Source organism: Lissotriton vulgaris, chromosome 8 (assembly GCF_964263255.1).
Source record: "Lissotriton vulgaris chromosome 8, aLisVul1.2, whole genome shotgun sequence".
Taxonomy (NCBI): domain Eukaryota; kingdom Metazoa; phylum Chordata; class Amphibia; order Caudata; family Salamandridae; genus Lissotriton; species Lissotriton vulgaris.
The window spans coordinates 135,769,979-135,797,296 of record NC_141696.1 but is presented as its reverse complement, the minus strand read 5'-3'; the positions used below and the strand labels follow the sequence as shown (position 1 = coordinate 135,797,296).

Below are 27,318 nucleotides of genomic sequence, written 5' to 3'. Positions count from 1 at the left end.
AAACATAGGTTCAGGCACGTTATAGTTAGAAATTCGCATTTAAAAAACCTTAGAAATTCACTGAAAAAAACCATAGGTTTCAGGGGTGTTAGCTAGAAATTTCACTTGTACAAAATCATATAAATTCCGCTGTTATAGTTAGTGCTGCTAACTATAACTTGCGCCCCCGCAATGCACTGCTGATGACGTCACATATTAAATCACTCATGACATGGTAGGTGACATCACTGATGACATCTTAAATACATCACTGATGACATCACTGATGACATCATCATTGTGATAAATTGATGCATACAGACTGCCATTCTCAAAACCATAGACACTCCAACAGCAGTAACTACATACACACTCACTAATTCTTAGGTTTACATACACAACCATTCACTCGCCCGTACAGTCACTCATACTTATGGTCACTCAGTACAGGACTATCATATGCACTCATACACCTATATAAACACTCACACACCACCACTGATCCAAAGAGGTACTCACACACATAGTCAGTCATGCAAATATTTAATCACACTGCCATTTACTCACCTTTACAGTTATACACACACCAGCTCAATCACTCATACAAATACTAGCACATTCATACACTCTTATGCAATCACTAATACAAGCACACACTCATCCATACAGCCACTCTCAGCATCACACACTCTCACTTATAGCCATTTAAATACTCCAACACACATATATACTGCCTTTCACATATGTAGTTACTCACACATGTACCACTGAGATATACATTCACTCACTAACACACCCATACACACACTCACCCACCCATACAGTCCATCACAGATGCACTCTTGAAACCATGCACCCAGTGAATCACCCACTCACACATTTATGCACAGAGTCACACATACCCCACCCACTTAAACACTCAGGCACCCATACAGATACTCAGACAACCAATCAATAACACATACACTAATCATTACATTTGCAGCCCTTAAAGAGAAATACTGGCTAGCAGACACTGAGGTCTACCGCTATGTCCAAATCAGACATGCCCTTCAAAGCGCCATCCCCCTAGGCACCGCACTAGTCGAATCATCGCCCCTTGAAGACAGAATCCTTACGGACCACATGGATAAAAAAGCCATATCACAAACATACCGTACATTAGTTAATAATCTCCCAGACCCAATGGTCATTTTACATAGCAAATGGGAGGTGGAGTTGGGAGACATAGAGGACTCGGACTGGATGGACGGTCTAGCATTGGCTAGGGAGGCAGCGATCCCATCTCGCTTAAAGCTAGTGCAACTTAAAGTGCTGCATCGTATATACTACCCCCGCACTACGATACACAAGCTCGGGCACACGGCCAATCCACTCTGCCTTAGGGGATGCGGTTAGATAGGAACATATTTCCATATAATATGGGACTGTCCACAAATACAACTTTACTGGGAACACGTCCTGAATGCGATTTCGGAGGCGAGTGGGGTGGTCCAGCGAGATCCTAGGTGCTTCCTATTAAATATATGGCGACGAACAGACCTAAATCTGGGACTACGAACTTGGGCTACACTTGGGTTGGCGACGGCAAAAAGGAATATAGCCAGAAACTGAGGATCCGGGGAGGTGCCCACGCAAGCACGAAATAGGAGAATGATATGGACGCAGCGATGGTAGCTGAAAAAGCAGTCTATACGCACTGGGGATGCCCCAAATAATGGTCCAGAATATAGGGGAAATGGAATGAATCACGAGGGAACATTTGTGAAATGCCAGGTACATCCTCTAACCCTGAAGACAGTCCATAATATTCAGAGAGACCCGCTGTCACATTTGCAACAATCATGCATGGAGGGGAGGGAGGGGTGTTATATGGGAGTGTTGTCTTTGATACGTGCCTAGAATGTACTGATTACTTTTGGTCTATATACACAGAAGTATGTAAGACATTGACCCGTTACTAATGGAGATGATTGTTGTTTGATAATGTATGTACACTCCTGACACTGAAATGAAAATAAAAAAGTTTTTCAAAAAACAAAATAACACATATAGACACTCATGTAGCTAGTCACAAATCCATGTAGCCGGTTACACACCAACAGACAAATGGATACAGACATTCACACAGTTTAGTCACTGACCCATGCATTCAGTAAGATATGTTTAATCACTCACCTATAGAGTCAGTCACGCACCTACTAAATCATCCATTCAGCCACTTATACACCCAGTCATTCTTCAATACGCCTTTCGCTATTTATATTAAACATATTTAAACTTTACAGAAACACACAGTCACTGGGTGATGTAATCAGTGATGTCATCAGTGATGTCATTTGAGATGTTATCAGTGATGTCACTGACCATGTCATGAGTGATTTAATATGTGACGTCATCAGCAGTGTATTGCGGGGGCTCGAGTTATAGTTAGCAGCAGTAACTATAACGGAGGAATTTCTATGGTTTTGTACTATGAAACGTCCAGCTAACTATAACATCCCTGAATCCTATGGTTTTTTCAGTGAATTTCTTAGGTTTTTTTAAATGCTAATTTTTAAGTATAACGTGCCTGAAACAAATGTTTTTTTCAGTGAGTTTCAAAAGCTTTTTAAATGCTAATTTCTAACTATAACGTGCCTGAAACCTATGGTTTTTTCAGTGAATTTCAAAGGTTTTTTAAATGATAATTTCTAACTATAAGGTGCCTGAAACCTATGTTTTTTTCAGTGAATATATGTGTATATATATATATGTTCTCCAACATCGCTTCAAAGAAATTGTTTTGCCCACAACAAAAAGAGACGATGATGGACCCAGGTATTGTGCCAATCCAATTTTCTTTATTTAATTACGACCAGCCAGTCCGCCATAACGCGTTTCAACCCCTATTGGGTCTTGATCACATATATATACATATATCTTTTTTTTATACTCCTTCCTCTGTACTTTAAAAGAAACGCAACAGACTCCACTTATTTTGCGCTTCAGTATGTTTTTTCGTGCTTTTTGCCACCATGACGCGTTTCTGGCCACCCAGAGCTCTTGATCACATGACATGCTTATGCTTTACTCACATTTTTAAAGTGACACAGTTCATTATGTGCTGAAGTGAATATAGAAAACAGACTTTCCATATGAACTCTGCTTCCACATCTCTCGGCTGTATATAGTTTTGAAGTATCATTTCCTGCTCATACACACATTGCAGCATTAAAATTGTTTTACATTTTAAATTACTAACAATAATGTGCAAAATCACACAATCATATGTAAAAATAAATATATACATATAAAAATAAATTGCTGTATAAATACACGTACTCTTAAAATATTATACATATGATAAAACTGCAATGGACACGATATTGCATGTTATAACTGCTTAATGCATTAAAGACAGTTGTTTTTTTATTTTTTTTAAACTGTGCAAAATTGTGCTTTTACAAAATAACTGTATAAATACTTTATAAAACGAATCTTACATAGTAAAAAACAACTAAGATTGAATTTCTGCAGATTTATAATGTCCAAGCGTTTCTTGCACGGAACGGTTTCTTAGTTTAAAGAAGAACCCTAATACATCATGTTATTGGGTTTCTAAGCCCTATATACAGTACGAGCATTGTGCAAAAAGTGCTAAAAAGTGCTATAGTGCTATTGTGCTGTTCAGCAGAGAATTTGAAGTTTAAATAAAAGTGACACCGTGCTTTAAAATATGTCCAGTGTGCCATGAGCCTATGAGCACTACTGGCAGGAAGCAGGTTACTGGGGGAAGAGGTACAAGGTTACAATCATATGACACCTATAAAAGGTATGTCAAATGTTTTCACAAAATACTGCATTAGTTAAAACAATGTGTACAGGTCTTCAGTAGTATTTAAAGCATGTGGACTCTTACTATATACTTGGTTAGCTCAAGGGTAGCGTCTTAACCCATCATTCTTTTGTTCACCATGCCACCTCAGTTTGGACCCACCCATATGCTAATCATTCCGGACCCTACTCCTCCTGAGTGCAGTCCAGCCCAAAATACCAGGCCAGGTCCTCCCTGAACTGGAACACAAGAAATCCAGGACCTGTTTCACCTAGATATAGTTTCAATTGCCAGGTACAGTTTAGTTCCAGTGACACAGTGAGCGTAGGTTGGGATGCTACACTGATTAGACACATTGCAAACATTCCTCCTATCATCCTTTGTGTGTTTCATTTTATCATGTGTTCCACATAGGGCTCAATGTAATTTTCCCTATGTTAGCCTAAGTGTTCAAGACACAGGCTGCATTGGCTTTCCACACATTGCTATATAAAAATGTTTGGTTTTGTGATACATATTTTCACACAGAACCTTCAGTTGTTTTCTCGTTTTGTTCTTTCCTGGCATTTAGTCTGAACCGCAGACAAGGTCAAACAACCATGTCCCTTGTTATTTTGTTCTGGTCAGGCACACACACCTAGACAAAATACAGAAATACAGATGGTGTTTATGAGCATGTGAACCTTGTCATAAAGGTATGTGTAGCAAGATAACAGAGAGAGAGACATATATTTCCAGAGAGAAGATCACAGCTGTATCTGAGATGTAGAGCATTCATCTCTGTATGCTAAGGTATGGGGTACGCTACTAATCCTAGATTTCTTTGCTGTATAATCAGTTTGCTTCTGTTAAATGGGAGTAAGGTTAGGCTATTCTCTAAGAATATGACAGGGCTTTTCATTATCTGTTGTTTATTGACAATGCTGATGGTATTTTCTGCTTGGCAGTTATATTCTGATTGTGACACGTCTACTGCATTTCAGAGCACGATTGTTTACATAAATATTTCAAACTTCCTTCGTGTCTCTTCCATATTTTATTGTGGAAGAGTTTGATTGTGTGAGGTAAAGGGAGTGTCCTGTCACTGCTGTTCCTTAGAGGGTTGAAAGTGCTGTGTTCTGAGCTGTCCATTCACGTGTTCCTCTGATTTTGAATAGGAGGTCAAGTGAGACACTAAAGCTAGTCAGACTTGGGCTCATTGTACTTAGGTAGTATGGTGACGCAGTCCCTAACTGCTGATGTTCCATGGTCCCAAGTATAGTCCTGTTCCTGAGCAGAATACCCGCAAAAATGTACTTTTCAAAGTGACATGGGTATGCCCAAACTTAGGTCCAAAATACTGATATTGGTAATTAGGTAATTTGGTAAGGTAATTCTTAGCATATGGGAAACTCCTAAGGCAAATTTTGAAAAAGGCAAACTCCTTGCAAGTATTTTTTCCCACAACTATAAAAGATCACTAGCTGCCATTGGTGCTTACCCTTTCCATGAAACTATTGCAATCAAAGGACTGGTACGAGAATTTTAAAACTGTTAAAATGGCCTAATAGATGAAAGTACTATATTAGTATGCCAGGTGGCAAAGTTGAAAGTTGAGCAGATAATAATATCTTATTGTTAACATGTTCCAACCACCAAACAAGCCTCAAAGCCGGGTTCTGTGGCTTTATTTAGGACCAGGATCCCTATTAAACTACCCACTATCCAAACATTTGTATGTAGGTTAACCTAATGTGTGGTGGTTACTGTGCATGACAAAGGGGAGTGACTGGAAAATTGGGAATACTTACTACTAAAAGGGAGGGGTTATGAAAGAAAAAGAATGGGTTAATGGACGGTTAAGGAGGGGTTTAGGAAGGGACGTGAATCCACTCACAAAGCATTTAGCCCCTTCCTATTTACAAAACTGCCCTTTCTTAAATTACTACATGAAAAGAAAAATGCACACCTGCCCAGAGCTGGAGAACATCTAGTACCACCATGCCCACGTACAAGCACTTCAAGACTATTCTATAGGACAAACCTGAGGTAGGGACGGAAAACAAAAACCCAGAGGATTAATGTTAAAATATGTTAAAATATTTAAACTGTTTAAAAATATATTTACATTGTACTTCTTGTTTAAACTTTTTTCTAAAAATTGATATAATTTTTTAGCTAAATTAGAATATATATTTTTTATTTTTAATTACACAAATTCATCTGGCATTAAAATAGCAAAGAAATGCTGCTGTTAATTATTTCTATACATTACAAGTAATCATTATAAACACATAATGAACTAAATATAATATTTTTGCTTTACTTGGTAAATTGTTTCTACTCAAACCTCAAATAAAATCATTATTTAAAAGGTATTATATTCAAATTAATTATTTTTATTCTCCATTTAGAATAATTATTTTAAAAAGTAACAATAATAATGACCACAAAAGTAGTTTTTTCTAAGTTGATTGCATCTTTAATCAACTTTTAAACCTTTTCTTATACTTTACCATAGGGAGGAATCCTACCTGGTGGTGAAGATCTCCGCCTACCTGTGAAAAATTACAAATGGTAACTTTAAGCTCGTAAAATAGGCTCCAGCCCCTGGACTCAGGTGGTCGGGATATGTAAGTTTACACTTTTCAGTAACTTTACACTTGTAAAAACCAAAAGTAATAAAGTTACTCAAATGTGTAAGAGTAAACCTACAAGTGTAGATTTACTTACAAGTAACGTTATCTTTGTGAATAGGACCCATAGGTCTGTTAACAGCACTACTGTAGTACTACTTGATGCAACTGCAAAATGCAATTTGTGAATCAGGCTCTTTATCTTTAGGAACTTTAAAATGACTACCATAACACAATAGCAGACACAATAAGATGATGTATGGAGTGCTGAAACTTTTCATGCACACACCTACAGAACTGACTTTAATACATCATCGTTCTTCTACTCACTAAGCCACCCCAGTTTGGACCCAGCAGTAAATCAGTCTTGACCCTCTTCCTCATGGGAACAGTTGAGCTCGAACTGCCAGGCCATGTTCTCCCTGGACGGGAACCAAGCATCCTGGGACTGGTTTCAGGGTTTTACCCTTCATCAGTCAGGCTAGCTTGTACCCAGTGTCAAAGTGAGTAAGGGGTCCACTTCTGGGCATAACCTGGCCACTTAGGGCAAACATAGGAAACTCAATAGGATGATGGGCAGAGTGCCCAAACTTTTCAGACACCCACACCCAGTCACAGATCAAGGTTTAATCTATCATTGTTCTTCTGCTCATTAAGCCACGCCAGTTTGGACCCAGCCATTTGCAAATCAGTCTTGACACTGTTCCTAATGGGAACAATCCAGCGCAAACTGCAGGCCAGATTCTTCCTGGCTTGGAAACAGGCATCCTGCAACCGGTTTCAGGATTTCACCCCCATTAACCAGGCTACCTTGAATCCAGTGGTAACGTGAGCAAGGGTCCCATGTCTGGGCATACCCTGGCCACATAGGGTGAGCATATGAAACAAAATAATATTTTGCTTGCTACGCCATTCTAGTTTGGAACCAAAAACATATGCAAATCAGCATTGACCCTGTTCCCCATGGGAACAGTCCAGCCCGAACAGCCAGGCCAGGTCATCCCAGATCTGTGACTAGGGGTGAGTGTCTGAAAAGATTCAGCACTCTGTCCATCACCTTATTGTGTTTACTTTGTTCGACCTAAGTGGTCAGACGTAGATTCCGTGATCTCTATGCGACCGGTTTCAAGCTAGCCTGGATGATGAGGGGTGATGCCCCAAACTGGTCCCAGATGCTTGTTTTTTGGTCCAGGGATGACCTGACCTGGCACTTAGGGTTCAACTGTTCCCAAATGAAACAGGGTCAAGGCTGATATGCATATGGCTGGGTCCAAACTGGAATGGCGTGGTGAGCAAAATAACAATGGATTAAACCCAGATCTGTGATTTGGGATGAATGTTTGACAATGATCAACAGTCCGTCCATCATCCTTTTATGTTGCATTTTCACCCTACGTGGGTAGGGTATGCCCATACATGGGTCCCGTGCTCGTTACACCACCGGCTTCAAGCTAGCCTGGCGATGAGGTGTGATGCCCTGAAACCAGTTCCATGATACTTGTTTTCTGGTCCATGGAAGACCTGGCCTAGCAGTTCAGACTGACTGTTCCCATAGGGAACAGGGTGAAGACTAATTTGTGTGTGGCTGGTTCCATACTGGAATGGTGAGGTGAGCAAAATAACATTGGAATAAACCCAGATATGTGACTGGGTGTGAATGTTTGACAATGTTCAATATTCTGCCCATCCTCTTTTTGAGTTGCATTTTCACCCTAAGTGGGAAGGGCATGCCCAGACGTGGGTCCTGTGCTCGCTACACCACCGGTTTCAAGCTAGCCTGGCTGATGAGGGGTCTTGTCTCGAAACCTGTCCCAGGATGCTTGTTTTCCGGTCCAGGGAGGGCCTGGCTTGGCAGTTCTGGATGGACCTTTCCTATATGGAACAGGGTCAAGGCTGAATTGTGTGTGGCTGGGTCCAAACCAAAATGGCGTGGTGAGCAAAATAATGATGGATTAAACCCAGATCTGAGACTAGGGAGAATGTTTGACATTGTTTAGCATTCCGTCCATCATCTTTTAGTGTTGCATTTTCCCCTAAGTGCAAAGGTTATGCCCAGACGTGGGTCCTGTGATTGTTACGTGACCGATTTCAAACTAGCCTGGCTGATAAGGAGTGATGCCCTGAAACCGGTCCTGGGATTCTTGTTTTCTAGTCCAGGGAGTGCCTGGCAGTGCGGGCCGGACTGTTCTCATAGGGAACATGGTCAAGGCTGATTGGTATATGGATGGGTCCAAACTGGAATGGCGTGGCAAACATAATATTGGTGGATCAAACCCAGATCTGTGGTTGTGTGTAAATGTTTGACAATGTTCAACATTCTGTCCATCATCTTTTTGTGTTGCATACCATAACACAATGTCTATGGAGGGACTTAAATAATTGCACACTATGTGGAGGCTTAACAAATGACTGTGATTGCACACTATTTTTCTGGGTATTTAAATATTATTATATATACACACTATCACTTTATTGGTTTTATCACAATATTCTCCACACTATGGAGCCGATTGGGATTGCGGACGGAAACGTGTTCTGTCCGCCAAGGAAGCGGCCAAGATACTCCGGACCGCTCCACGGATAAACCTCCGTAGCAATTAGGATAAAAATGGGACGAAACTTCGACCGCAGTGGACGGACCACATCAAACTCCGTCCGCGGCGAACGGAGTACACCTGAGCCCGCCGCAAGCGGACGGAACCCAAGAAACACCGACCGCCGCGGACGAACATGACCGCAGGATCAGCCACAGCCACCGCAATACCTGCGGAGGCTCCGTGGCCGCGATTAGGATAACGCCACCTGTTCCCCGGAACTCACCTCAATCCACGGCCATAGCGGAAACAATGCGACGTGAAACAGTGCTACCCAGCGGAAGGCCAACACGAACAACATCCCTACCGTCAAACCAATGACAACATGTCTGACGGAAGTTAATACAAAACTCACGAAACATGACTACCACCCACCTGAAACACCTACAATAATCACAAGCCACAATGACACCCCCCCAAGCACCTACTAATCCACACTAGTCAACACACCCACCTAGCACCTGACTGCCAACAACCATTGGGACACAACTACGACCCAGACTATAAAATGACCCCCACACACTACCACAATCCTTTGCATCACAGCATAGCTGCTAGCAAAAGGCCCAAGACAACGGACAGTAGACACAAATTGCACACATACAACCACCACCCAAACACACCCACCACACAAACACCCACCACACCATTCCTACGTACCACACACCTGCCCCTCCCAACCCACTCAACCCACACCTTGAGCACCACACACCATGGCACCTAAGAAAAACCCTAAATTCACGGAGACAGAGTTGAAGGTTATGGTGGATGAAATCATCCGCGTTGAACCCCACATATTCGGGACACTAGTCCAGCAGACCACCGTGGCTAACAAAAATCACATGTGGGACAGGATAGTAAGTCGGGTGAATGCGTCAGGGACCGTGCCAAGGACAAAGCACGAGATCCGGAGGTGGTGGCATGACCTACAAACCAGGGTCAAAGGCATCCGTGCTAAAACCATCTGCGAGCACAGCACACTGGCGGCGGCACACCCCCGGAGCCCATACCCTATAGTGATTGGGAGGAAAAGGTGCTGGGCATACTGCACCCAGAGAGCCTTGAAGGAATTGAGGAAGGAGAAGAGGCTGGTAAGTACAAACCAAGCACCACGATCACACCGACATGGTCTGCCTCACACAACTGAGAAGACACATCTGCCAGGCCCCAACCCATGCATGTGGGCCACTTACTCACCAAAATGTGAACAACTCCCAACAGGCCCCCATGTCCACAGGGAGGGTGGTGGTGGTGTGTGTCGAGAGGTGTGTGGGGGGTGTGTGAGAGAGGTCACTACTACAACTCCCAACAGGCCCCCATGTCCACAGGGAGGGTGGTGGTGGGTGGGGTGTGCGAGAGGTCACTACTACAACTCCCAACAGGCCCCATGTCCACAGGGAGGGTGGTGGTGGTGTGTGTCGAGAGGTGGGTGGGGTGTGTGAGAGAGGGCACTACTACAACTCCCAACAGGCCCCCATGTCCACAGGGAGGGTGGTGGTGGTGTGTGTCAAGAGGTGGGTGGGGTGTGTGAGAGAGGTCACTACTACAACTCCCAACAGGCCCCCATGTCCACAGGGAGGGTGGTGGTGGGTGGGGTGTGCGAGTGGTCACTACTACAACTCCCAACAGGCCCCCATGTCCACAGGAAGGGTGGTGGTGGTGTGTGTCGAGAGGTGGGTGGGGTGTGTGAGAGAGGTCCCTACTACAACTCCCAACAGGCCCCCATGTCCACAGGGAGGGTGGTGGTGGTGTGTGTCGAGAGGTGGGTGGGGTGTTTGAGAGAGGTCACTACTACAACTCCCAACAGACCCCCATGTCCACAGGAAGGGTGGTGGTGGGTGGGGTGTGCGAGAGTTTACTACTACAACTCCCAACAGGCCCCCATGTCCACAGGGAGGGTGGTGGTGGTGTGTCGAGAGGTGTGTGGGTTGTGCGCGAGAGGACACTGAAATGTAATGTATGGAAAATAAAATATGTCATGTCCACAGTATTGATTATCAAAATCTTGTCCCTCAGTTGATCGCAATTTGACTGGTGAAACTAGCAACCGGCCGCAACACTCGCCTCACTCACATTCAGGACTCTCTGGGGACGATGCCACAGCCAGCTCCGGTGCGGAGGAGGGAGCGAGCCCAAGCACACTCCCAGGGCCATCTGGCACACTGGAAATCCCTGCCACAACACCTGTGGCCTGTGTCACTCCTGCAACACCTGCCACAGTGAGCTGTAGAGCCAAAACTACCACCTCCACCACCACCAGTACCACCACTCCTGCCTGTGCCACCCTGCCTGACCCACCGCACGACGCAGGGCCATCGACATCCCAGCCAAGCAGGGAGAGTGGACGGGAAAGGAGAGAGCCGAGGCCACATCACCCAAGCAGGAGTACCTCTCAACGGCGAGCTGGGGAAGGACAACCACCCCATCCTGGCGCTGATTCACTGGAAGTCCTAGCCAGAGTCCAGGCTTCCTATGAGCGTGGGCAGGAACAGGCTGATCGTGCCCACCAGGACTCAGTTGAAAACACCAATCTGCTGCGGTCCATTGACAGCCGCATTGGCCAAATAGTGGACCTCATGGGCCGGCAGACATCACTGTGGAGGGAATGGTAAGGCCGCAACATCCCCCCCCTCAACCAAGTGTCCAGCCGCCAAGGTCACCAACACCACCGCCACCGCCACCTGTGCCCTTGGACACGGATGTGGCCCCTGAGCAACCTGCCCCCCAAGCTGACTCCGTTCCGGCTCCAAGACGGAGGGGCCGTCCGAGGCTGGAAGTAGGTGAGAGCAGTGGGGATGCTCCATCTACACGCTCAAAGAGGGGCCGACAATGACTCGAATACTGCCTGAGGCTACCATCCACCCGCTAACTACCCTGTCCCACTACTCCAAGTATTGGCACAGGTCTGCTGGACTAGCTGGACATCACCCAATGTGGTGTCAGCACGGACATTTCATCTACCATGACCTTCAACTCACACTCCCCCACCCAACACTTACTTGTAAATATCCACCAGCACCAATGCACAACCTGTAAATAAATTTCACTTACACACTCAATGATGTGTTGCCTCCATGTTTTATTCACATGATTGTCTCTGAAACAGACGTTACCAGGTGCAGGGATCCATGTCGTACAGAAACATGTCTCTGTGGGAGTGACCTAGGGAAAATCAGAGACAGCAAACACACGTCAGGAAACTGAATCACACCCATCACAACACACTGCAGTGCAACATTCCACAAACCACACTCATCACAAAATCAGTGGATGAGAGGGCACACATCATGGAGACTTGCATGTCCAAAGAAATAAACACACACACATGCAAACATTACATACCAGAACAGCCAGCTGATGAACACCACATCCACACACCACCATCAAACATACATAAAGCATTGTCAACCGGCACAAGAGGTAGTTACTCACATTCAAGGGAAATAGCGATCAATGCACTGACGCCTCTGGTCCACACCTTCCCCCTCACCACTATCCTCATCAGTCGACATGGGTGGGATGGGAGGCCGAGGAACGTGCTGGTCTTCAGGGTCCAAGATCAGTTCAATGTTATTGCGCAAGGCCAGGTTGTGGAGCATGCAGCAGGCAATCACGATCCTGCATACTTTGCCTGGTGAGTAAGGCAGGGCCCCTCCGGTCTTATCCAGGCACCGAAACCTAGACTTCAGCAGTCCAAAAGTACGTTCCACCACTCTACGTGTCCTTCCATGGGAATCATTGTAATGCATTTCACCCGCTGTAGTTGGATTACGTATGGGACTCAGCAGCCAAGGCCGGTTTGGGTACACCGAGTCGCCTATGTAGGGGGATGACAGACACAAATATCACAACCAGAATTGGTGGGTACCCCATGCCACACAGAAAACACAACTATCCCCACAGCATACTCACCAACAATCCACGCACGTTCTGGACGCAGATTTGCCATCAGTTGGGGGACAATGCTGCTCCGCATGATGTGGGAGTCATGTGCCGAGCCTGGAAATCTTGCACACACATGGGATATGATGTTGTCGGCCAGGCACACCACCTGCACGTTTAGCAAATGAAAGTTTTTCCGATTCCTATATACCGGCTCACGTGCCTGTAGTGGAATGAGACCAATATGTGTGCCATCAATGGAACCCACTACGTGTGGTATCTGGCCCAGTGAATAGAAGTCTGCTTTGACTGCTGCCAACTCTGCCGGCCGTGGTAAATGGATGTAGTCATCCTTGTACAGCATCATGGCTTTTAGAACATCCCGAAGTACCATTCTGAACATGGACTGTGACATTCCCCCGGCATGTCCAACTGTGTACTGAAAAGTGACAGTAGCAAAAAAGTGTAGTGCCGCCATCACCTTTGCTGTGGGTGTAATGGAACCAGGATACGTTCTTCGTGGCTGCAGATGAGGAGACAATTGGTCTACAAGCTCCATCAATCTACGTCGATCTAGCCGGAATTTCCTGATCACCTCCTCGTCAACCATATCCTCCAGCACAGTGTATGGGCGAAGGCCATTTGGAGCCCTCCTGTGTGGGAGTAGATGTAGTAGAAGTCAATTTACAAACAACGCATGGCTGTGCAAGTCCATCACATGTAAGCCAACACTAGCAAGAATACAAATGTTGTGGACAATTGTCATATGTTTGACATCTCTGAAAGTTAATACAATACAGAGTGCCGTATGAACAATGTGCAGCCACTAGCAACATGATGTGTGTAAACATGTACAATGCAACTTAGTCTCATGTCAACATTACTGCCAACAAGACATGTGTAAGGACCCAAATTTGTACAAGCCTCATCACAGACACACATGCACGTGCAAACACAAAACTATAATGCTACACACACTCCATGTCATCATGCACCAATGACCACACCGACAATGGTGAGCATCCGCATATTACATGCATGGTCACACAACAGGCAACACACATACGCATACACAGAATGCATGTGTACCCCCACCATTGTTATTAGCACACATTAACCACACACTGACAATAGATTCAGAATGTGGCGAGACAGCCGTGATGTACTGTGTAGATGTGAAGAAGTTGAAACGTGTGTAGGGAAATACAAGACGTCAACACGTCGACATGCACATGTGTAGCACATTGTGTGCACATCAATGGGCATAGTATGTACACACATGATATAGTGCATGACATATGCTGTTTCGCCATCACGGTCACAACCCTCATAACGCAAGTGCGGACTATACACCACGGTGCAGGGTTTGAAAATATACAATCATTGGCGCCGCTATGGGGGTGCACTGCTTCCGCTATTTTCGACTGGGCATACGCGGCCCGCGTTCCCTCTTCCCATTAGCTGCATGTGCACGGACCATCCCGGCCACACATCGGCAACCGCATGTGCAAGCTTCCGGGACGGATGCTTCATTTGCAACAATGTTCAATTAGTGGCGCCACCATGGCGGTGCACGCATTCTGCAGTTTTTGACTGGGCATACGCGGCCCGCGTTCCCTCTTCCCATTGGCTGCATGTGCACGGACCGTCACGGCCACACATCGGCAACCGCATGTGCAAGCTTCCGGGACGGATGCTTCATTTGCAACAATGTTCAATCAGTGCACGCATTCCGCGGGGGAGGTGCAGGCCAACACATCCTTCTGAAGAAGTCAATGGACATGGCAGTTCATGACCCCCCTTACAGTCACATTGCATCATCCACCGTACACCGGCCGGCCCAGCCCGGTCCAGAACCGCCGTGCCAGGCACGGTCCAGAACCGCTGTGCCAGGCTTGTCACCCACCGCAGTGCCAGGCCTGGTCGAGGACCGCCGTGCCAGGCCTGTCACCCACCGCCGTGCCAGGCGAGTGAACACCCGTCGGTGGGTGACATGTCTGGCACGGCTGTTCTGGACCGGGCCTGGCACTGCGGTGGGTGACAGGCCTGGCACGGCGGTTCTGGACCGGGCCTGGCACGGCGATGGGTGACAGACTAGGCACGGCGGTTCTGGACTGGGCCTGGCACGGCGGTTCTGGACTGGGCTGGGCCATCCGGTGTACGGTGGATGATGCAATGTGACTGTAAGGGGGGTCATGAACTGCCATGTCCATTGACTTCTTCAGAAGGATGTGTTGGCCTGCACCTCTCCCGCGGAATGCGTGCACCCCCATGCTGGCGCCACTGATTGTACATTGTTGCAAATGAAGCATCCGTCACGAAAGCTTGCACATGTGGTTGCCGATGTGTGACTGTGACGGTCCGTGCACATGCAGCCAATGGGAAGAAGGTACGCAGGCCGCGTATGTCCAATCGAAAATAGCGGAAGCAGTGCACCGCAACACCTGGGCCAGTCATTGGCCCTTTTACAAAGAGGCATCCAGGGGTAACCAATTGCTGCCGACGTATGCCACTGACATGGGCTCAGGGCCCTATATATGTGTGATTTCCAAAAGCACTCATTCACTGCTGTGAACCAGTGCTGGCTGTGACCATCACCTCGACCTGCTGCTGCTGAGCTGACCACCGACTGCTGCCTGTGACCATCACCTCGACCTGCTGCTGCTGAGCTGACCACCGACTGCTGCCTGTGACCATCACCTCGACCTGCTGTTGCTGAGCTGACCACCGACTGTTGCCTGTGACCATCACCTAGACCTGCTGCTGCTGAGCTGACCACCGACTGCTGCTGTAGGCCCACAGTACAGGACCTTGCCATGCAGAGAGTGCGAGAGATCCAGTCTCGTCCCTTCACCGCAGCGGAACTAGATGTTCTCGTGGGCGGTGTGCTCAGCCACTATGAACAGCTGTACGGTGCACCCGGACAGGTGGTAAGTGCAGTGGTGTACATGTTGTTGGCCCTGAGGTGGTCAGTGGCTCCTGTCTCCTGTAGGCCTGCTGGTGTGTTGTGGGACCTTCACATGTGTTGTGCAGAGCATGGCTGGATGTAGATACGTCTTTCTAAGTAGTATGTGCATGTCATACTGTCTACTTACGTTATCCTCTTGTCTCCCATCATGGTAGGTAAAGCTGCACCTTTGCAAGGCCGTGTGGAGGAGCATAGCACGTGATGTACGGGCAGTGGGGGTGTGCAATAGACGACACACACACTGCCACAAACACTGGGACGACATATCCAGGCTGAGCAAGAATGTAGCGGAGATGACACTGGGGATGATTCCAAGAATGCCACGTCTGGCCCGACGCTCCATGACCCCTCTTATGCACCGTATCATTGCTGTGGCGCATCCTGACCTGTCCGACTGGCTGAGTGTGGATCAACAGCAAACCACCGGTAAGCAGACTGTATGTGTATGTTACTTGGGAGTGCAATGCATGTATTGGTGCTCAGACACAGTAGTGACTTCTGTGGTGCGTATGTTTTGCAGCAATGCCATGTTGGTGCCATTGGCGTAGTGTAATTTGACATCCATGTCCGCCATGTTGACACGCCACTTGCTTAGTAGTTGAGTGTGCAAGCACATGCCGTAGAGGTCTGTGTCCCCATGGCAAGACATGTGTGCAGTTCTACATGCACTTGCCCTGTCCGCATGCTGTACATGTTTCACGGCCACCACCGGTTATTTCATGGAGGATGACTGCTAGGGGTGGGCCGTGTGCAGGATGGGGGCTACATGTTCTTTATCAGAAATGGAATTAGAGATTTCTTGTCCTTCTGTACGTGAGTGTGGCCATGACTTACACCTCTTTTCTCTGTATTTCAGCTTTGGCAGAGGGCACTCAGCCACAGACGACGGAGATGAGTGGTGGCAATGCATCCGGATCAGACATCACACACACGCACACTGACACAGAAGAGGGCAGCCCCGGAGAGGGGGACAGGACCGTCCCTGAGGACTCGCATGTCGAGACACCATCGTCCTCATCTTCCGACAGTGTTGGTGAGTCAGTACTGTTGTCACAAACTGGGAGTGGGCAATCACCACCTTCGGTCAGGACACAGCACACAGGGCCCACACTGCCGCCAACTGCACCATGTACTGTTCGTGCACGCAGAAGTAGGGGGAGCAGAGTGGCGTTCGGTGCAGGCACCGCTGCCCCTGCCCGGTGACCCAAAGTGCACTTTGTGCTGAGGCTGTTGATCTGCTGCGACAGCTGTGTGTGGGGCAAACCAATATGATCAATGCATTCCAGGACCACGATAGGAAGTTGGGGCAGGTGGTGGCATTCATGGAAGGGTTGCATGGCGATGTTGCTGGTCTACACAGGACAGTTCAGTCATTGGCAAACACTGTGTCTTCTGCCATTGTACAGTCGCATGGACAGGGTTCTACTTCTGTTCCCCCATCTACACCACTTGATGTCTCAGGGGGGAGTGAATATTCTGACCAGGACTCTTATACAGGTTATTGCACTAGAAGCAGCCACAAACAGCACGTCAGGGCACGGAGGGCACAGACACCATCCCCTAGGTCAGCCAAATCTGTTAACAAAGACAACGTGAAATACACTGGAGTTCACACACAGGATCCACAAGTGGTGTTGGGGGAAATGCCACACAGGCATCCCACACAAAAGGTACTCCCAAGGCAAGGGATACTCCCAAGTCCATGGCCACTCCCTTGGACAAGGACAGTCCTAAGGCAAAGGCACCTCAAAAGAGCAGGGACACTCCCAAGGACAGGGACACTACTAAGGAAGGGGCCACTCCCAAGGGCAGGGACAAGGACAGTACAAATACAAATGCACCTCAAAAGAGCAGGGACACTCCCAAGGACAGGGACACTACTAAGGAAGGGGCCACTCCCAAGGGCAGGGACAGGACAGTACAAAGACAAAGGCACCTCAAAAGAGCAGGGACACTCCCAAGGACAGGGACACTACTAAGGAAGGGGCCACTCCCAAGAGCAGGGACACTCCCAGGGACAGGCACACTACAGAGGAAGGGCCATCTCCCAATTCCAAGGACACACCCAGGGACAAGGTGTCTTCTAGAGACAGGTACACTACAAAGGACAAGTCTGCTGCCAGGGACAGGGCACTGTGCAGGGAACAGGGAAAGTCCAGAGACAACACTCCTCCTACGGCCAAGGCACATCCAAGGGACAAGGCTTCTCCCATAGACACTAGCTCCATCAAGGACAGGCATACATCACCCCTGGCTGCACTGAGGCTGATGTTGTTGAAGGAACGGAAAACGATGTCTCCGGGGCGGAGTACCCCCATACCTACACTCCCATCCTGGCCCGTCAGATGCTGAGGAAGGAGTCCCCTGTTGTTGCATCCCCCATTGCACATGATGCTGAGTCCAGACGGTAGGCACACAGCAAACGACAAGCAGGGTCCAGCACGTCCCCAAAGAGCAGAGCCCCAGCAGCAGATGCTCCACCTTTGGTGGGTGATGTTTCATTGGAGTCCGCACCACATGTCCAGGGTGCCCTCACATGTCCCTTAGAAACGTAGACACACACCATTGACACCTGACCACACCGATGTAGCTCCAATACAGCTATCCCCAGCTCCCAGAGCCACCCTGCCACCTGGCCCATACAGCCCTGTGGCTCATCAATCCGGTGTTCTCAGTGGCGCATCAGAGGTTCACTCTCAGTTGTCAGATAGTGGCACTGTGTCTGTTGTTTGCTGTCATGCATCATGTAGTGGCACTGTCTCAGTTGTGCCCTCTCCTGTTTCTGGTGCTGGCAGTGTGTCTGGGACGATGGCTCATGTGTCAGTCACTAGAGCTGTGGCTGTGTCTCACACTCCTATGTCTGGTGCTGGCAGTGTGTCTGGGTCTATGGCTCATGTGTCAGTCACTAGGGCTGTGGCTGTGTCTCACACTCCTATGTCTGGTGCTGGCAGTGTGTCTGGGTCTATGGCGCATGTGTCAGTCACTAGGGATGTGGCTGTGTCTCACACTCCAGTTTCTGGTGCTACCAGTGTGTCAGGGGCAGGTACTTCAGGCAGTCCACCTGCTCCGTGATGTGCGGTGTGTTTACCTTCACTCACATGTATTTCGAACTGGTGTGTATATTGTCCATGGAAACCACATTTGCATTGTTCTTGTCCTTGGGACGGGTACCTTGCACCACGTACTTCTGCTGCCTCTGATGTACCTGCTCTGTTGGCCACAATGCCCTGTTGGTGTTCTGATACTGCAGTCTGCCCTCTCATGTGCTGCCTCTGATGTACCTGTTCGATACCATGGACTGTTGATGCACTTAGCCCCTCTCATGTGCTGCCTCTAATGTGCCTGTTCGATGCCATGGACTGTTGATGCACTTAGCCCCTCTCATGTGCTGCCTCTGATGTACCTGCTCTGTTGGCCACAATGTCCTGTTGGTGTTCTGATACTGCAGTCTGCCCTCTCATGTGCTGCCTCTGATGTACCTGTTCGATGCCATGGACTGTTGTTGCACTTAGCCCCTCACATGTGCTGCCTCTAATGTACCTGCTCTGTTGGCCACAATGCCCTGTTGGTGTTCTGATACTGCAGTCTGCCCTCTCATGTGCTGCCTCTGATGTACCTGTTAGATGCCATGGACTGTTGATGCACTTGGCCCCTCTCATGTGCTGCCTCTAATGTACCTGTTCGATGCCATGGACTGTTGATGCACTTAGCCCCTCTCATGTGCTGCCTCTAATGTACCTGCTCTGTTGGCCACAATGCCCTGTTGGTGTTCTGATACTGCAGTCTGCCCTCTCATGTGCTGCCTCTGATGTACCTGTTCGATGCCATGGACTGTTGTTGCACTTAGCCCCTCTCATGTGCTGCCTCTAATGTACCTGTCGATGCCATGGACTGTTGATGCACTTAGCCCCTCTCATGTGCTGCCTCTTATGTACCTGCTCTGTTGGCCACAATGCCCTGTTGGTGTTCTGATACTGCAGTCTGCCCTCTCATGTGCCGCCTCTAATGTACCTGCTCTGGTGCCCACAATGCCCATTCTCTTGCATACTCTGTGATTATACCCCTGTTATGTGTAATAAAGCAAGTCATTCATGTGTCGTGGTTTGTCGTTGTCATTCCTGCTTGTGTACTCCAGTTGTGGATTTGTATTTGCGAAGTGATGTGGTTTATCAAACATGACACTCCCCCTCCCAACGTCACGACCATGGCAGGTACTCCCCTTCAGAGAGCGAATGGTGTGTTGCGTACCTGCATCATCGTCGATAGTGGGCCATGACTTGCAGGTGGTGGATCGCGAAGAGTATTGGAAAAGCGTGTAGCGCTGAGTCCATGACGGCGAGCAGCTTGTGGTGGGTATCTCTGCTATGTATGGTATCTTCGCTGTGGAGAATCCGCCATGTTCAGGCAGGTTGTTTTTCCGCTGCGGTTTTATGTGTGTTTTCCGCCATCTTGATTTGGGGGACGGTCGTTGACGTCAGTCCGTACGGCGTTGTCTCTGGATTGGTTACGTCCGCCGCGGAGTCGGGTGTAGTTAGGCTGCGGTGCATGCTCTTCCGTCGCGGACGGAATTTTGACACTCTTTCCTATCCTGATATGGCGGACGGAGTGACCATGGCAGGCGGACAAGGAAACGGCATTTCTGCTTACTCCAGGGCTGCGGTCGCACTTCCGTCCGCCATCATAATGAGCCCCTATGTTAGTAGGGACTTGACAACAACTATAATCACACACTATGCATAGTTTTACACATGCCTGTAATCACACACTGTCTGTGTGGGGGCTTGAGACATCATTAACCTCACACAATATCTGTGTGGATACTTGAACATTATCTTCACACACTAACGTTATGCTGACCCGAACATGCTTACATTTACACATAATCAATGTGAGATGGTGAACATTCCAATAACCACACATTTCTCCCTATAGGGGCTTTAACATCCCAATAATCACACACTATCTCTGTGGGGATTTAAACATCAATATAATCACACACTATCTCTGTGTGAACTTCACCATAATGATCTCCTCACTATTTCATAGGGACTTGAACATCAATGTAATCACATTCTTTGTGGAGGTTTGAAAATACCTGTAACCAAACACTACTCTGTAGGAGATGAGCATCATTAGCTTTACATACTATCACTGTATGAACTTAGACAACAGAATCTCCACTCTAGATGTTGGTAAAGACATGAACACTACTATAATCATACACTATGTGGAGGCTTGAACACATTTATAATCAGGCTACTGGAATAATGCGACTGTTCGGCAATGGAATTTTTTATATAACTATGGAATTACCACATTTGCAACATAATCCATCATCTGCTTCACAATCTGCAGATTTAACAAAAAAAGTTTCTACCTCAAACAATGCAAAACTCACCCAAACATTTGTGACATGTGTTGCTGCAGTGGAAAGTCCTTTGCAAAGGTTGACTGGTCAACTTTCTGTTTCATATTGCTATATTCAGGTGTTATACTGGGACTGGTGAGGTGTAGCCTATGCTTGGACAGTGTTAACAAGTTTAAAACATAATTGCAAAATAATGAGATAATATTTTCACATTATGCTGCACAATGTGTTCTTTTTTGCCACATAATTAATTCAACCTTGCTACATAATTTGGACCTCTCCTCCTGCATAATTCCAGTGGCCCTGTCTATAATCATGCACTAACTCTGTAAAGCGTCGAGCATCATTATCTTCATGCACTATCTGTGTGGAGATTTGAACATTTGAAGATAATGTTCACATATTATCTGTGAGGGACTTAAACATGCTCTAAGACTTTTTATGTGAGCATCCCAATAACCAAACACTATCCCAGTAACCACACAGTATCTCTGTGGGAACTTGAATATCCCAACAACCAAACACTATCTCTGTGGAACTTGCATATCCCAGCAACTACACACTTTCGATATGGGGACCTCAACAACCCTATAACTGCACAGTGTATTTGTGGGGACATGAATATTGCTATAGTCACACACTATCTTACTTGATAGTTCAAGGAGATTACATCCACAAATGATTTCTATAGGAGTTATTTTAGTTATAGATTATCTGTGTGGAAAATTGGACATCACCTTCACATGCTACCTGGATCTATGACAGAATATCGACTACAAAAATATCGACCTACAAGAATATCGAGTCAACAATATCGAGGGCAAAAATATCGACATCCTATCTACAACATGGTAAGTACAAAAATATCGAAAAAATAATATCGTTGTAAAAAATATCGATGTTAAAAATATCGATTTTTTTTAATATATATAAATGTAAAAGTAAGTATATAACACTAATAAATAAAATAAACATATTTAAAAGTATCTAATAATGTTTAAAATTAATAAATAAAAATATATACAGTAAAGATATAATATATATGTACTAAACAATAAGTATTAATAATTAATTTACTAAAAATACCCCTTTACCCAAAAACTGAAAACTGACCCTGAACCCTAAAAATACCCCTTTATCCAATAACTGAAAACTGACCCTGAACCCTAAAAATACCCCTTTACCCAAGAACTGAAAACTGACCCTGAACCCTAAAAATACCCCTTTACCCAAAAACTGAAAACTGACCCTGAACCCTAAAAATACCCCTTTACCCATGAACTGAAAACTGACCCTGAACCCTAAAAATACCCCTTTACCCATGAACTGAAAACTGACCCTGAACCCTAAAAATACCCCTTTACCCATGAACTGAAAACTGACCCTGAACCCTAAAAATACCCCTTTACCCAAAAACTGAAAACTGACCCTGAACCCTAAAAATACCCCTTTACCCATGAACTGAAAACTGACCCTGAACCCTAAAAATACCCCTTTATCCATGAACTGAAAACTGACCCTGAACACTAAAAATACCCATTTACCCATGAACTGAAAACTGACCCTGAACCCTAAAAATACCCCTTTACCCAAAAACAGAAAACTGACCCTGAACCCTAAAAATACCCCTTTACCCATGAACTGAAAACTGACCCTGAACACTAAAAATACCCCTTTACCCATGAACTGAAAACTGACCCTGAACCCTAAAAATACCCCTTTACCCAAAAACTGAAAACTGACCCTGAACCCTAAAAATACCCCTTTACCCATGAACTGAAAACTGACCCTGAACACTAAAAATACCCCTTTACCCATGAACTGAAAACTGACCCTGAACCCTAAAAATACCCCTTTACCCAAAAACTGAAAACTGACCCTGAACCCTAAAAACACCCCTTTACCCAAAAACTGAAAACTGCCCCTAAACACTCAAAATACCCCTTTACCCAAAAACCCAAAAATGACCCTGAACCCTAAAAATACTCCTTAACCCAAAGTTAAATAATATTATTTAATTAGCAATTAATAATTAATTAACAATAACAATAAAGTAAATATATTAGCACATAAGCTGTAATTAATATAATTTAATAATTATTATCATTTTTCCCCAATTAATTAATTAACAGTAACTAAAAATTATATATAAATAAATTACTCTAATAATGTAATTAACTAACTAATATTATTTAATTACCAATTAATTACTAATTTAAAATATGTACCAAATTATATTAATTAATTAACTAATTAATATTAATTATTTGCCAATTAATTACTTATAAATATTTAAAAACATATATTAATTAATTAATTATTATTAAATTACTCCCCACCCTATTCCCCTATAAACCCACATCCCGCTACAGAAAATATATATCAATTAATCAATTAATTATTTCCCAATTAATCAATATTAATTAGCAAATAATTATAATTAATTAATTAATCCTACTAATTATTAATCAACTTACCATAATTAAATTACTTCCCACCCTATTCCCCTATAAACCCACAACCCGCTCCGGTACTAAAACATCAAATTTACTTATAAATTTCTATATTATTATAGAAAATGTATACACATATAATAGTAATTATTTTAAATACTTAAATTAAACATATAACACATACATAATAAAAAACTATAAAATAATACAAATAACGATATTAGTGTCATCGAAATTATTAACATCGATATATATGCTATCGATATTACTAACTTCGATATTACTTACATCGATATTAAGTATTTTGATATTACTTACCTTGGGTCGATATTCTGTCCTACGATATTCTTGCCTTCGATATTATGCTCCTTCGATATTACAGACTCGATATTATGGTAAGTCGATATTTACAACTCGATATTTTGACTGTCTACCCATGCTACCTATGTAGAGGGCTTTATCATGGTTACAGACTGCGTCTCTGAGTCTATGATACTGCCATGATAACATTTGACCTCTCTGTGCATCATCACACCCCATCCTCCTGCAAACAATGATATTACATGTTATTCTTCAGGAGATCTGGTCTAATAGTTACTTTGATGCAAATGAAAGTAATCACACTGAATACTACTAGACATTACTGCTTGAGTCTATCATCTAATTCATTCATGTATTAGTCCTGTATCTCCTAAGACTTATAGCGCTGAGCAAAGAGTTACATAGAATGTTAAAACCCATTCTATAATCCGGATATATGAAATTTTCTGGTGCATTATTAACATAATCCATCTGTTGTGTAATCTTAGAATACATGTAACCATTCAATTATGAAAAGTTTATGATGTAATTGTGTATTTTGCTGATACAAAAAATATCTAGCCATGTGCCCATGGCCGTATTTAAGGGGAAGATGATGAGAATGGAGCAAGTCCCTTCAAAGATGTTAACACACGTTCAATTCCCCATGAGGATGGTTCTGACCGCACAATTAAATAGCAACATATTTGCAAATCTGAAACAGATCATGTGTTATTCGTTTTTCGACATATTTTCCTGTTATTTACATAATTTTAAAACATTAGGAAAAGGTAATTCTCACACAGTTTCTATGAGGGCGGTAACATGTGCATGCGTGTGAATGTGTGTGTGTGGGCTTGTGTGGGAATGAGTCTCTGGGGTCGTGCGTATTTGAGTGTGAATGGGGACAGTATTGTGTGTGTGGCAAATGTATGTGGAGCATTTCTATACACATGTATGTGTGTGTAGTTCTGCCACCTGTGCAGAGCACACGCCGTAGAGACTGGGCTTGTCATTATATTTGTAATGTCAGACCATACAAACCCCCATCTTTTATTTGGTTGAGAGTCAATTGCACTATAGGGATGAAACCTCATACATTCATTCGCATTCTAAAATAATGTAATAGTTTTGTTTTTAATGCTTTATTACACTCCGGTATCAAAGTAGGAGTAGTGTTAGAACAATGTATGTGCACTTCGTGCAAGTGGATGGTTACTGCATAAATGGAGAGCCCTTCCATAAATATTATTTTTATTTATACTGACTAATTTTTAAAACTGCCCACTAACTGAAAGAACATGTCTAGTCAGTAATGGAACAATATGCATTTTGATTATTTCTTTATTTTTAGGGAAGAATGGTCGGACATGCAAAAAAAGTTTCAACGAAAAATCAAACAAGTTGTCACATATGATCTCAGCCAAAGCAATCCATTGTTTCCCATCGTCCTGCCACAGGCTGACTGTCTGCTCTTACCACATTGTTTGGAGATTCATGTGACAAACGAAGAGGAGTTCTGCAGTGCTGTAAACAATCTCTCATCACTGTTAAAACCTGGAGGGCATTTAATAATGATAGCCTGTGTGAAACAGACGTATTTTATGATTGGTAGCTTTAAGTTTCCCCATCTATCTATCGATGAGATTTTAGTCAAGAAAGCGCTAAGTGAAGCTGGCTATGTCATTAAGGAGCTGCAGTTGTTTCCTAGGACAGAAAACCATTTGTATGATGTGGCAGATTATGAAAGCTTTATTTTGGTTCATGCCCAAAAAAAAATACCTGCTTGATCAACTTATGAATCATATTTATACGAATATTACTGAATTAATAGACAAATGAACTACAAAGAGGAAATGCATTGGTTGTCTCTGTCCTGAATCGCATATTTTATGTATCTTCCTTTTTTTAAGTTCCCTTCTGCTGCCACCACTGGTGCTCTGCTTTCTGCCTCTACTTTCCTCTCCATGCTTGACAACTAAACTTTGCATTTGCTGGTAACACTTTTTCTTAGGTCTGCCAGGTTCTGTTTCAGTCATTATCACCATGCTCTTACTGCAAGGTCAAATGAATTGTATCTCAGTGAATAAAGTGGTGCGATGGGTGATGAATTTTCCTGGCATTTTCATTCAATTTTGAAGTCGAAAAAGGATAGTGCATTCTTACAATAACACTATTTTCCATGTTTGCAAAGAATTTAAATTTGTTCTGAAATGCTTTAACTTTGCATGTGTGTCCTCAAATGCTCATCACAGATGGTTCACGTGTCGTGTGAATATCTTCCTTTTGAAGATAGGATACAAGCCTCTGTCCACTATCTACCAGTTTATAAATCATGATACAGCTGTAGAAATCACCAGTAAAATATGCAACAAACAATATTAGTAATTTTAATTATGTTTTCCCAATTAACACTTGGTATCAGTGTTTTCTAGTACACTATCATTAGCGGAACTCGCTACCCGGGTCAAATCAGGCTCCCCAAATGACTGCTGTCCGCCATCGGTCTTGCGGAATATCTGCCTCAATCTACCTAACTGCATCTTACCCCTGCTGAATGGCTCACTCAGCAGCGGTATTGTTCCTAGATCTCTCAAAGAGGCCATCCTAGTGCCCCTCCTCAAGAAACCTGGCGCTGACCCCGCGGAACCATCCAATTATCGCCCCATCTCCCTCTTCCCTTATTTTTCCAAATTAATGGAGGCCCACGTCACTCGCTGCCTTTCAAATTTTATTGAAACCTCCTGCCACCTTGAGCCCACCCAAGCCGGCTTTAGACCTGCCCACTCTACTGAGGCCGTCATTCTGCCAGTCCTGGACACACTGAGGAGTAACGTGGATGCGGGGATCCCCCAAGCCCTCGTACTCCTGGATCTGTCGGCCACGTTGACACGGTGGACCATAACATCCTCCTCCACCGTGTTGGGCAGGCAGGCATCTAGGGTACCGCTCTTAAGTGGATCGAGTCCTTCCTGACTGGAAGAACTCAGGCCGTCCGTCTGGGCCCCTATACAGCGGCAAAAACTCCCACGACCTGTGGAGTCACCCAAGGCTCCTCCCTCTCGCCACTGCTGTTCAACCTGTACTTCCGGCCCTTGATTCACTCACTTCAGAACTGGGACAATATTGTATACAACTACGCCGATGACTTGCAGATTGTCTTCCCAATCAATTCCCCTCATGCCATTAACACTTTTCACACCGTCATGATCCACATCCAACACTGGATGAACCTGAATCAACTGAAGCTAAATCCTGGGAAAACCGAGCTCCTCCTCCCTGGATCCAGCCCTGCTCACTGGGGCCCGCAGTTCTGGCCCTCTGAGCTAGGTCCCCCCCAGT

The 27,318-nt window shown here is 45.2% G+C and overlaps 1 protein-coding gene across 1 annotated transcript in view; it reads left to right on the top strand.

The window, feature by feature from the left end:
- The window catches only part of LOC147693611 (nicotinamide N-methyltransferase-like), a 232,741-nt gene extending 206,654 nt beyond the window's left edge, over positions 1-26,087 (top strand). The window contains exon 3 of the mRNA XM_086933827.1: positions 25,331-26,087. Within this exon, the coding sequence (XP_086789953.1) occupies positions 25,331-25,766 (436 nt within the window). The 3' untranslated portion in view covers positions 25,767-26,087. The remainder of the gene's footprint in view (positions 1-25,330) is intronic.
- The last annotated feature ends 1,231 nt before the right edge of the window (positions 26,088-27,318 follow it).